At 51.4% G+C, this 11,942-nt stretch overlaps 2 protein-coding genes across 2 annotated transcripts; one reads left to right on the top strand and one right to left on the bottom strand.

Annotated features, from left to right (window-relative positions):
- The first annotated feature begins 624 nt into the window (after positions 1–624).
- On the top strand, positions 625–4,326 carry LOC125538858 (peroxidase 46-like). The gene is made up of 4 exons (XM_048702163.2): positions 625–1,647; positions 2,290–2,469; positions 3,398–3,563; positions 3,670–4,326. The coding sequence occupies exons 1-4, from the start codon at positions 937–939 to the stop codon at positions 4,077–4,079; spliced, it is 1,467 nt and encodes a 488-aa protein (XP_048558120.1). The 5' UTR covers positions 625–936; the 3' UTR covers positions 4,080–4,326.
- A 4,762-nt stretch (positions 4,327–9,088) lies between these two features.
- Positions 9,089–10,893, bottom strand: LOC125538859 (S-adenosylmethionine decarboxylase proenzyme). The gene is made up of 2 exons (XM_048702164.2): positions 10,750–10,893; positions 9,089–10,656 (listed from the first exon to the last, which is right to left on the bottom strand). The coding sequence occupies exon 2, from the start codon at positions 10,465–10,467 to the stop codon at positions 9,292–9,294; it is 1,176 nt and encodes a 391-aa protein (XP_048558121.1). The 5' UTR covers positions 10,468–10,656; positions 10,750–10,893; the 3' UTR covers positions 9,089–9,291.
- Positions 10,894–11,942: the final 1,049 nt, after the last annotated feature.

Here is an 11,942-nt window from a genome sequence, read left to right as displayed (position 1 = left end):
ATGGGAAGAGTCTGGCGTGTACTCCGGCATCAGTCGCTGCTTCGGCGTGAGCAACGACCGGCACTTGCGCACCTCCTCGGCGTGCGTCCACTGCGGATCGAGATGCCAATCGCGCGGCAACATCATGTCCGGGTACGACAACTACTACCTGAACTCCCATTGCCATCTTGCTTGGTGCATAGAAATTTGCAGTCGCTGCCTCACAAGGCAAGCACGCGTTAGCGACGACGAAAGAGGAAGAGCGCGGGAGGACGAAGCGTCGGGGGCAAACTTCCCCTTGCTTTTGCCAAAGCCGTTGAAGAAACCCATTGCTAGGGTTTGGTTGTCGCCGGCGAAGAAGCACACGTGGATTATCTCATGACGCTTTCATTGGCTGGTGCATGGGCCAGGGATCGATGACCGCTATTAATATGACCGCGTTCGGTCGTCAGCCGACCGACATGTGGAGCTGTGGCGGACACCGAAGAAACGCGCCAACGCATTTCAGTTTAAATTTGAGCCTGAAATGGGTCGACGCGGACATGAAACGGACGCGTTTTTGGTTTGAATCGACATGTTGGACCGGTGTTTTGATCCGCGATGATTTAAATGAATATGGGTGGACGAAATTAGTCGTCCGGTTGGAGTTGCTCTTGCAGCAGCTGGCTCATACAGGAACGGGGCGACGCGTCCGGTAGCACACAGCCGCTGCGTGCCGCCCCCGTGCTCACCGCCAAAACAGTGCCAACGCGCTGCAAGCTTTGGGCGTGTCACGAACTCACGATAGACAGATTCTCCTTCCCGGCCAGCAGCATTGTTTCTTTGCTAGCGCGCGTCCTCTCTCTCGCTAGCTAGCTGGTTCCCACCGCCGCCCGCTGCTGCCGCCGGGCGGTGATAAATCCGTGTGTACTCGCCCGGAAGCAGGGCTAGCTCACGAGCTTATCTAGTGCCTCCGTGATGGATCGGGGTCGGAGGCGGCAATGGGGCGTCGTATGCTCGGCGCTGCTCCTGTCGGCGCTGCTGGCGGTCGCCTCCGCGCAGTCGCCGTCCCCGGCGCGGGCACCCAAGCCAGCACCGTCTCTTCCCGCGGCGCTGCGGGCGGCTCCACGGCCGTCGTCTCCTGCCGTGCCGGCGCCCAAGGCCCCTGCCGCGTCGCCGGCGCCGAAGCAGACACCTAGCCCTTCGGCCTCGCCGGTGCCGAAGCCGCCGACTCCGCGCGCGCCAGCGCAGGCGCCAAAGCCATCGTCTCCAGCTGCACCCTCGGCATCACCAGTTCCAAAGCCGCCCGCTCCACGTGCGCCGGCGCAGGCCCCAAAGCCGCCGTCACCACCTTCGGCGTCCCCACCACCAGCAGCGCCACCGCTTCCAAAGCCGTCACCTCCACCCCCGGCGCCGTCAGCACCGAAGCCGTCACCTGTGGCCCCAGCGCCGGCTCAGAAGCCGTCTCCTCCTACGACCACTCCACCACCACAGAAACCATCTGCTCCTCCGTCTCCGACGAACTCATCCCCGCCGACGCCTTCATTGGCTCTGTCGCCCAACTTCTACGCCGCCTCCTGCCCGAGCGTGGAGCTGGCGGTGAATGATGTCGTCAGGTCGGCCTCCACCTTGGACCCCAGCATCCCCGGCAAGCTTCTCAGGATGGTCTTCCATGACTGCTTCGTAGAGGTATGGATTCGAAATAATAATATATTGTTACTCGTCTTGCATTTGGGAGATGTGTTCTACTAGCACTGCAACCATGCATTGGAGCTCACTACATGCAAACAAATGGTGACAAATGTGTGTATTCTCCTCATAGATTCTTATTTTGATTTAATTTCACATGTCCATGTTCTAGATCTAGGCCTCAATCAATCAAATTATCTTCCGGAAAATCATCTTGTTGTGATGTCACTGGAGCATTGCCTCGTCAGTTCTTACTATCTTGAGCAACTGTGATATTTGCCATGACCATGATCCTTCACCTCTCTTTAGTAAGAGAATTTGCTTTCCCCCTTTCCATATAGTGACCAAGGCCAAATGGTTATGCCAGACCAGTTGAGGCCTTTAGTTAGTAATAACACATAATGTATGTTCAAAACATTCGTTCATTGGAATGGTCTAGGCTACTTTTGCTAATTTGAGCTGGTTAGGTGCATTATTCAGACCCAAAACTTGAGCTATCATACATGTTTAAAGGTCGCCAATACATCACCAGATTTGATATCTTGCATATGTGTAACGGACAGCATTTTACACACATGTTTCTGAAATCTTACACGACAGATGCACCATGAGTTTCAACTTTCTAACCCTTTACCATCTCAGGGATGCGACGCGTCGGTGCTGATCCAGGGCAGCGGCACGGAGAGGACCGACCCGGCGAACCTCTCGCTCGGCGGGTTCAACGTCATCGACGAGGCCAAGAGGCTGCTCGAAGCCGTGTGCCCGGCGACCGTTTCTTGCAGCGACATCATAGTTCTCGCCGCGAGAGATGCCGTCACTTTTGTAAGTAGCATTGCAACCACCCAAACCCCATTGCACCCATTAACTTTGCTGCAACATATGCTTTCCCTTGCTACAATTCTCACATACTATGATTTTCCTATTTGGTTTGGCCCTCTGATCAGTAGTACTTGGTGGTGAGCATAGGACATCATAAACTCCGCACTGAATGCCGCACGGATTAGATCGTGTAGCGTACGGTGGATCGAGTGGTCCTGGTTCCGTATGCGGCAATGGCTAGCTGAAACATAGGATCAGCGGGTCTGGCTAATGAATACATACAGATACGACGGGGAGAGGGGCCCTGGACAGCTTAGTGAACATAATCCCAGCTTATGACTGGGACCTGACCATTTGACATTTGTGCATATGATCAGTATGGCACATGATTGATGGTCCCAATTTAGGGTGAACGTGGCGAAGTGCAAATGTACATAGGTGGAATTCTGAAACTTCAGAGCAGTTTGTGCTCTGAAGATTTACCCTGCATGACTGCATTTGCTAATTTCAGGCCAATCGAGTTGCGGTAACATCCACATTCACCTATAGCCTCACTTTGGTACATAGTAAATTACCATTTCTACATGCGCATGTTCACTTGATCAGTATAGCACATGGCAGATGGTCCCAGTTAACGGCGATCATGGCAAAGTGGAAATGGACATAAATGGAATTCTGAAACTTCAGAACATACGTACTCTGAAAATTTACTCTGCATTTGCTAGCATCCACCATTCACCCATCCCTTCACTTTGACACATAGTAGATGGGCAACTGAATTAACCGCATGTTTTGTTCTGGTGCTTTTGCAAGACTAATCTAAGTTCTTGGGTAAAACAATAGCTCAACTTGAAATTATCTGGAGAAGCCTTAGCTGACATACAAACAAGACAACTGAACTGATGCTCAATTTTGTGTTGTTCCAAACCAGACCGGAGGACCGTCGGTGCCCGTCTCACTCGGCCGACGTGACAGCCTCGTCTCCCTCGCGTCCAACGTGAGAGCAAACATCATCGACACCGGCTTCTCCGTGGACGCGATGGCGGCGAGCTTCGCCTCCAAGGGGCTCTCCCTGGACGACCTCGTCACCCTCTCAGGTACACAATACAAACTCTCCCCAGTAAACATCACTTTCCTACCTAGACTGGTGATATCATTGGCAGCTTCGTTGATCTGACGGCGTGCCTCCGGCATATGGTGCAGGCGGGCACACGATCGGGTCGGCCCACTGTGGCACGTTCCGGGAGCGGTTTCGTCCGGACGCGAACGGGAGCATGGTGCCGGTGGACGGCACGATGAACGCCGAGTACGCGACGGAGCTGATGCGGGCGTGCGCGGCGTCGGGGAGCGCCGCGGTGGGCTGCGACGACGGCTCGGCGGCGGCGTTCGACAACCGCTACTTCAGCAACCTGCTGGACGGGCGCGGGCTGCTGCGCACCGACGCGGTGCTGGTGCAGAACGCCACGACGCGGGCCAGGGTGGCGGCCTTCGCGCAGAGCCAGGACAGCTTCTTCAGCAGCTGGGCCGGCTCGTTCGCCCGGCTCACCAGCCTCGGCGTCAAGACCGGCTCCGCCGGCGAGGTCCGGCGGCTCTGCTCCAGCGTCAACGGCTGATCGGTCGACCTCGGCATGGGCATGGGCATGTGCATGGACATGAGCATGTAATGATGTAACACAGAATACATAGGGGGATCGAACGTGTTGAGTAGCGAGAGCTGAGGATGAGGTTGATTCGTTTTGTAGCTGATGATGGTCGGGCCTTCTTTGCTTAGGCTGCATGTAATAGATGACGGCACGCGTTTTATCTGCGACCACAAATATCAAAACGAGCACGATGATGAATTAATACTTGGTTTTTGAAGCACGATTTGTTACCAAACTCCGTGCGGAAATTCATCGTTTGGCAGTGCAGTACCCGTGTGAGGGATACAGGATTGAATGCAGCAGCGTGCCAACAGTACCCTACCCACGGACTGACAGGCCACGCTCTGAGCTTTCAAAGCCGTCGACGGGACATGTCCTGCCTGATATGTCGTCGATGGGCCCCTTACGGCATGGACATTGTACATAATTGAGCACAGTTTGGGCTCTGTGTTTGAGTAGTAGTAGGGCTTGCTACAGTAACGATGCCGCTACGTGGGCCGCCGGTAGAGACGTCACGGACCGGAGCGGCCAGAAAGTGAGTAGAAGAAGAGGAAAGATCCAGCAGCGGCGGCCGAGATCGATTGGGCCCTTGCCTGCCTTTGTTTCGGAAAGAAAGGTTAGTGCAGCTGGGCTGCAACCATCGGCTAAAAAAACAGCTTTATATTAAAAAAAGGCTAAAAAAACACGAAAAGAAGGAAACAAATTCGACGTGCTAGGCACCCGCTGCCCAGCTCCAGTCTTTCAACCAGACCATGGAAAAAAAAAAACATATCACCATCCTAGAGCTATTCGTGCAATCTAGAATGAAAGCAGAAACAACAAGCGACCAACAACACGAACACGTTACAACAACTATTTGCTTTCCACCCCCACAAGCAAGAAACAACCCTTCTCACATCACGCTTTGGTGTTCTTGCACTTGCAGCTCCCAGAAGATCTTGGCTCATTATATTTGCACCGCATGCTGCAACACTTGTGGTGTCCCAATCGTAGGATTCTCGAATCTCCTGTTAAGACATGCCCAGTAGTTAAGCAAATAACACACATGAAGGCATGCTTACATTGTTGCCCGCCCCACTCTCTCGGGGCGGATTGTGCGAATCCTAGCCACCACCACCCCAATCCTTCCCATCTCTATTCCTCCCATCGACGTCGCTGTATGATCTCGTCGGCCTAAGTCCAGGCGATCGGCGGTAGAGGCAGAGCTTTCCCCTCGTGCTGCGGCACATGTCCCCGATGGAGGGTCGCATCCCATCGCAGGGTCGGGCAACAACGGCATTCTTGTGTCGTTTCCCTACTTGGGGTGTTGTCCTGAAAACTTGCCTCACTCCACGCCTTCCTGGAGTTGAACGTGCGCGGCGCTACGATTGGCAAGTGTTCGACCGGTGGTGCAAAGCTGTCGGGATTCGAATTGTGGGGCAATGATGATGGTGGCATGAGGAGTTGGCTCGCCACGACTTCTTCGTCGCCCGCCTGTCATGTCCCTCTATTTGTCATTGTGTCTTCTTTCTGTACAACAGTGAAAATGGAGTTGCATGTCAAGAGGTTGCTTGCTAGCAACAATGCCCTCTGAAAGGTAGGTTCGATGTTTAGCAGTCTTTGGTGATCGCAACAGGCAATGTCAAGGCAAGATGTGCTTGTTTCTCATGCGAGGCTCGTCACCGAAGTTGTAGATGCCTAGTCCTCCACGCCCCTGGGAGGCCGATTATTTAGCATAGCCGACAGGGGTCTCATGCATCCTTCGCGGTAAAGGCTCTTGGTTGGTCATCTGTGATATAGTTTGAGTTGCTTGCATGGTGGGAGGTGTTGAACATGACCTTTGCTGGAACAGCCTTGCTAAATCTCAGTCGAGTAAGACTTGATTCGCTATACCCGTAAGATTTTACATTGAGATCAGTGCAAAAAAATCTTCTTAAACTTCTTCTTTTTCTTTCTTACATGTTATGTCACTTGACTGAGATTTGGTTAAATCCCAGTCGACTGAGACGTAGCCACACCCCCTTGCTGGAAACCTCGACAAAGTTCTTCTCCTCAATGATGTGTGGGGATCTTTGCGGTCTGGAGTGTCCGGTTTTGGTGGGCATGATGTGCTGATTTTTGCCCCGACTCTCGGCCAATTAACGAGGCAATTTTCAACTTAATTAACAAATAAGACCCTAAAGGCTTTGGTTAGAAAAAATAGGGCATGCATGGTTTGGTATAAGAACTTGGCCAACAAATGTGTTCACAAGCAAAAAAATGATGCTAACGCTAAGATTTATCTAAAATTTGGCAAGTTTATGTAACGTTGGCAACAAAAGTTGACAACCCATCAATTGCTAGCCAATAGGCTAGCATCAAGCCAAACATCATGGAATGCCGCTTGTAGTGGGGATTTGGCAACATTCCATCAACAGTTGCTTGAGGCGCATTTAGGTTGCCTTAACATACTCGAGGGAATTGCACAAACCACCAACTTTGGGTGCTGATTTTGCACGAAACATCTACTCCATAGATTTTGCTGCACGGAACACCACACATAGGTGTAATTCATTGTGGTTAGGTCTAATCTACGGTTTAGATATGTTGATGTGATTTCTGATGGATGGGCCCCACTTTTAAGTGCACCCGTGAAAAAACAGCCACAACAACGTTTCAACTATAACTCTCAATATCTCCCAAACGTTTGGTCCAACTAAGCTTAATTATTTCCAGATTAGTAGTGGGTGCACATATGTTTTACTAAAGAAAATCCAAACTTTTCATAAATGTGAAATTTTGAATGAAAAAATTGAATGAGCTAACTAAAATTGTTGATATCTCCCGGACATCTAGTCGAAATGAAATATTCCTAGATTAATGCTGGCTAAATAAATGGTTTACTAGAGTTTTGAGCCTTTTTTTTTAATGTCAAATTCTGAACAACTAAAAATTCTAATATCTACCCAGCAGTTGGTCTAAATAAGTTGCGTTTTCTAGAATGGTACTGGATACATGTGTGAGTTACTGAAATTTTCTTGTATTTTCCTGAAAATATGGAATTTCAAGTTAAAAAAATGAACGGGCCAATCAAAACTATGATCGGAGGTGCGTTAGTTTTACCTCCTGGCTGATGTGGCCGATTTTGTTTGCCATGTGCGCATTTGCAAGCGGGGCCAACTCGTAAAAACCACATCAACGTACTTAAATGCCCAATTAGCCCCAGTTGCAATTTACGATTTTCCGTGCAACAAACCGTAAAGTAGTATGTGCTTTGGTGTAACCGTGTAAACCCAACACCAATGGTTGGTGGTTTATGCGATTTCCTCCCCCAAAACATACTCCCTCCGTTTTTAAATATTTGTCTTTCTAGAGATTTCAAATGGTCATCACATACGGATGTATATAGACATATTTTAGAGTGTAGATTCACTCATTTTGCTTCATATGTAGTCATCATTTAAAACCTCTAGAAAGACAAATATTTAGAAACGGAGAAAGTATATAGCATGAAAACCACCCCCTCGGATAGAATTGAAGCAGCGCCAAAGCAAAGCCCCGCCGAATCAAACAGTTGCATACTGTAGCATGTTGAGCAAGAAAAAACGCGTAGCATACGAGAAGCCGGTGCGTGATAATGGAGATTCGGATTCCACGTCCACTCATCACGGACTCGTGGAGCGAAACTTGCAGGCAACTTCCGGGCTAGCAGACGCCGCCCGCCTTGTTCCTGGCCACTTGCCTCCGGTCTGTGCCATCGGCGGTGCGTGCGAGCCAAGCACTCGATCCCCGGCTCAGCCACGCAACCCCTGATTCCCGGTCCAACGTACGTGGAGAAGACGAGACCGGAGTTCAGCTCGGTGCATCTATCTATCCACACTACACGCGTCCGGCCGGGACGGCTTTCTGGAGGCTGGACAGGGGAGACTCCACGTTTCTTGGCAACGAAGGGGTGGCTGCGGCCCAGAAGGAATTTCGCGTCGGAGCATGTCTCGGCGTCGGTCAATGCGTTCTGGAATTTGATGCGCTTGCAAGGAGGTTGTGGAATCTCTCTCGCTCTTTCTCTCTGCGGTTGGGAGGACGGCGAACATATTCCGCGGCCATCTTGTGGACGCAGCATATCATGGCGGCCGGCCAAGTAAAGCATCGGCGAACTCCTGGTGGGATCACATCATCATCACAATGCAAATTCTCGGTGAAAACAGCGACAGCACGTACCAGAGGCAAAACATCAGCCGCGTACGTTTCTGCAAATGAAAACGAGAGGAGATGAAAGAGAGAAATTTCTTTGGCTAGTGAAGAAGAAACTGTCGCATATGCCATGGGAGATGCCTCCCTCCCCCGTGCGGTGCTCAATAATACTACTACAAGACGGCCGGCCTTTTTTGTTCGCTTTTTTAAAGCGAAAAGGGAGCCGGCGAGAAACAAGGCGGCTTGGTTGTAAAAAATTGCTTTGCTTTGGACGATGAGAGTCGGCGCAAAGGAAACGGCGCATATCGGCAAGCCTAAATACACTCGTCATCACGTGATAAAACGATCGGTACCCGACAATCGTTCGGGGAGCCGTCGCCCTCGCGCATATCTTGGCGACGGGTCACGCCATCATCCATCAATCTTTGCATTCCAACAGATTAGATACGCAACAACTTGGATTGCTCTTTCACTTTTTACGCCCAAGATTGCATACGACCGAACCTCCGTTGTCAAAAGAACGAAACGAAAAACGTTACTACTACACCCAATAACTCACGAGGCCGGCACTGCTGAATTATTGGAGTGGTTGCACGAATCAGAAATGCAGAAGATAGGATCAGAAACAAGGAAGATAAGGATGAAGAATCAAATAGTTCTCTTCAATCAAAGAAAAGAATCAATTCGTGCATGTATTCCTCGCGCAGTAGTTTATTCCTGCGCGTACGAGATGATCAGAAGATAGGCCAGGGGAAATGAGCACACTGGTCACTTGTCAACACACTGCAACTTGGCACAGAGTAACACTAATTATAACAAAATGACACTCGTTATAGGAAAAATAATGCTTATTTATAAGTTCGAGACAACTTTTCCCCAGAAGTACGCTCATTGTGGCAGACGCAGCAAACCACCTAGAGCTAATAGTTTATTCAGAGAGCAATAGCCTGGCCGGCTGCTTCACAGTAACCAAACGACAAACTGACAGTCAGAACAAATTCCACAGACGGAATAGCGACAGCAAATCATGTCTTCACTCGCACAGCACCGCGCCCTCCAGAGAATCCTCCTCCGCCCGCCATGCGAGGAGGTTGGCGAGCTTGCCTTCCTTGACCAGAGGGTGGCTCTGCACACTCTCGGCCTCGAAGCAGTGGAAGACGGACCTGGGCGACCCGGCAGAGACAGCAACCTCTTCGTTCACGGTAAAGCTCTGGTAGATGAGGACGCCTCCACAGGGGAGCTCCTGCTCCACAACGTTGTTGCAGTCGTATGCCTCGGCGTCGAGCTTCTTGCCCCAGGTGGCGGCGTGGCCGCGGCCACCAAAGATGGTGACCGCCACAGAGAACTCTGAAGGGCCAAAGCACCGGAGGACCCTCTTGACGATGTCGCCATAGGCCAGGGCGGAGGCGTCCATGCCCATGACCTCGTAGCTCGCATAGCTGAAGCCGTCCTCGGGGGTCACATGGATGGTGGAGACGGCAGATCCGTTGATGGCGTTCATGGAGTAGCCGCAGGGCTCGAAGTCGAAGTCACAGACCTCCATCTCGGGAATGATGTCGGAGATACCAGAGAGCTTGGTCATCTCCTTGGCGCAGGAAACGTGGCTATCAGCTTGAGTCTTGAAGAAGACAGAGGCCTTCTTCTTGTCCAGCCCAGTCATGCACATCTCCAGGGTGACCATGGGCTGCTCAGGTTGCTCGGTGGCATAGTAGATGTGCCACTTCTGGCCAGGCTTCGCTGGGTCTCCGATCACATAAGCATTGCCGCCAGACTTCAGGTGGCCGAAGTAGCGGTTCAGGACATCAACCTCCTCAGAGAAGCTCCTGTGGGGAGCAGGCTGTGCGCCGGGGAAGATGAACATCCCACGAGAGTACTTCACGGCAGCAAGCGGCATGCACAGCTCTTCAGCAAGCTCAAGAATCCTAGGAATGGTGAGCAGGAGCATGGTAGTCCCACAGGTCTTGATCACAATCTTCTGAGAGTAGATGAACAGGCTCGACTCAGATAGCACATAGGAGTCAAAGTCCTTGTTGGAGAGCTCGGACACAATGGTGCACCGTGCAAGATCAAGAACAGAGTCAATCTGGGCCCTGGAGAGGGCGCGCAGGCCACGACCATGAGGGTCGGCAAAGATTGATGCCTCGGAGAAGGTGATCTCGAGGCGCTTCTCGTAGCCCTCAAACCCGATCGCAGAGGTCAGGGCAGCCATTGTTGCAGTTCGAGTCAGAGAGCAGAGCAGAGAGGAACAGAGGGAGAAAGACTAGAGAACTGGTCGATTATCGTGAAGCAGCAAGCCAGAGAGATTGGTGGGAGAGAAGAGTCAGAATAAAATTGCATAAAAATCCTAAACTACGGGAAGGGGATGCCAAAAACGATATCAGGATGGCTTCTTCGCGCACTGCAGGAAACAAATTCACATGGTTAGCAACAAATCTGGAGATAAAATGTTTGAACAGAAGTGAGACTCTGATGTTTCGTCCGTGATCCTTACGTTCGAGTATGCAGCAGAGAACTTCTTGGCGCCTCCAGCAGGTCGAACGTCTTCAATGCTGTAGCCGAGGGGTGCTTCGTACATCAGGGAACTACTACTGCTAGACTTTTTGCCACCCTTTGACTCCATTAGCACATTCACTAACTGCGAAACGAGAAAAGAGGGGTTAGACAGCAGGTTCTAGCAAACTTTCATGGCTAGATAACTATGAAAACGTTTCTATGCAGTTATTTTCTTGTTAATATCAATTATTCGATGGTTAACATAACATGCCGGACATCATATTGTAAAATCGAACAACGAACAAGCGCCATACGGAACTTAAGTGACTTGATGATAGGAGCAGATTCAAGATTAAAATTAATTTTGCACAATTTAATTTCAAAAGCTTTTCGACGCTGGATTTCGACTTCCTCTAGCAAAACAATAGTAACTACAAGCAACCAGGCATATGAGCATATCTAAAAGAAAACGTCCCAGATCCAGATGCAAACTACTATACCAAGGATCAATTCTCCTACAGAAACTAGCGCACATAATCATACGGTAAAAGGAGCACAGCTACAGCGCACAGCAACATGACCTAGAAGCCGGAGATCCACAGACTACCGCGGCATAATAAGGATGGGGAATTATTTGGGTTGGCCGAAGAAACTTACAGGTTCCTGGGAAAAATTGTATGGTAACCCCGATCCCGAGCGCGCCCGCTTGTTCCGATTCCGATCTCAAGAATTCCCTCTCTCCCGACACAGATCTCGAGCCCTCCCGACGAGTTCTTCTCTCTCTTTTTTTCTTCTTATCTAGCTGCGGCGGTGGTGGCGGCGGCGAGACGGTGGGGGTGGGAGGAATTCTTGTGCAACGAGTTTGCGTGCGGCTGAGGGAGGAACCCTCGCCCCGGCCCGCTATTTATAGCTCCGCTAAGCGGAGGCGGGCTCCCGTGGCCGCCACGGAAGGACCCGGCCCGCGCGGAGGCCCGTGAGCCGGGTGGACGCGGCGCGGGGCCCGCGCCGGGGTGGGATTCGCGGCTGTGAGCGAGCGTCCACGGTGCACCGGGTCTAGGTGGGAGAGGCTGGTGGAGGACTGTCACGTGCTTCTCTGAGGTTCCGACGGTTTCCGCAGCGCGTTGGGATTGACAGCTGGGGGCGCGTGGGATTCGCGGCTGTGGTGCCTCCGGCTCACGGTGGACCGGGCGC

Source organism: Triticum urartu, chromosome 2A (assembly GCF_056163025.1).
Source record: "Triticum urartu cultivar PI428250 chromosome 2A, HENAU_Tu73, whole genome shotgun sequence".
Taxonomy (NCBI): Eukaryota; Viridiplantae; Streptophyta; class Magnoliopsida; order Poales; family Poaceae; genus Triticum; species Triticum urartu.
The sequence above is the reverse complement of the archived record's forward strand: the minus strand, read 5'-3'. Positions and strand labels throughout refer to the sequence as shown.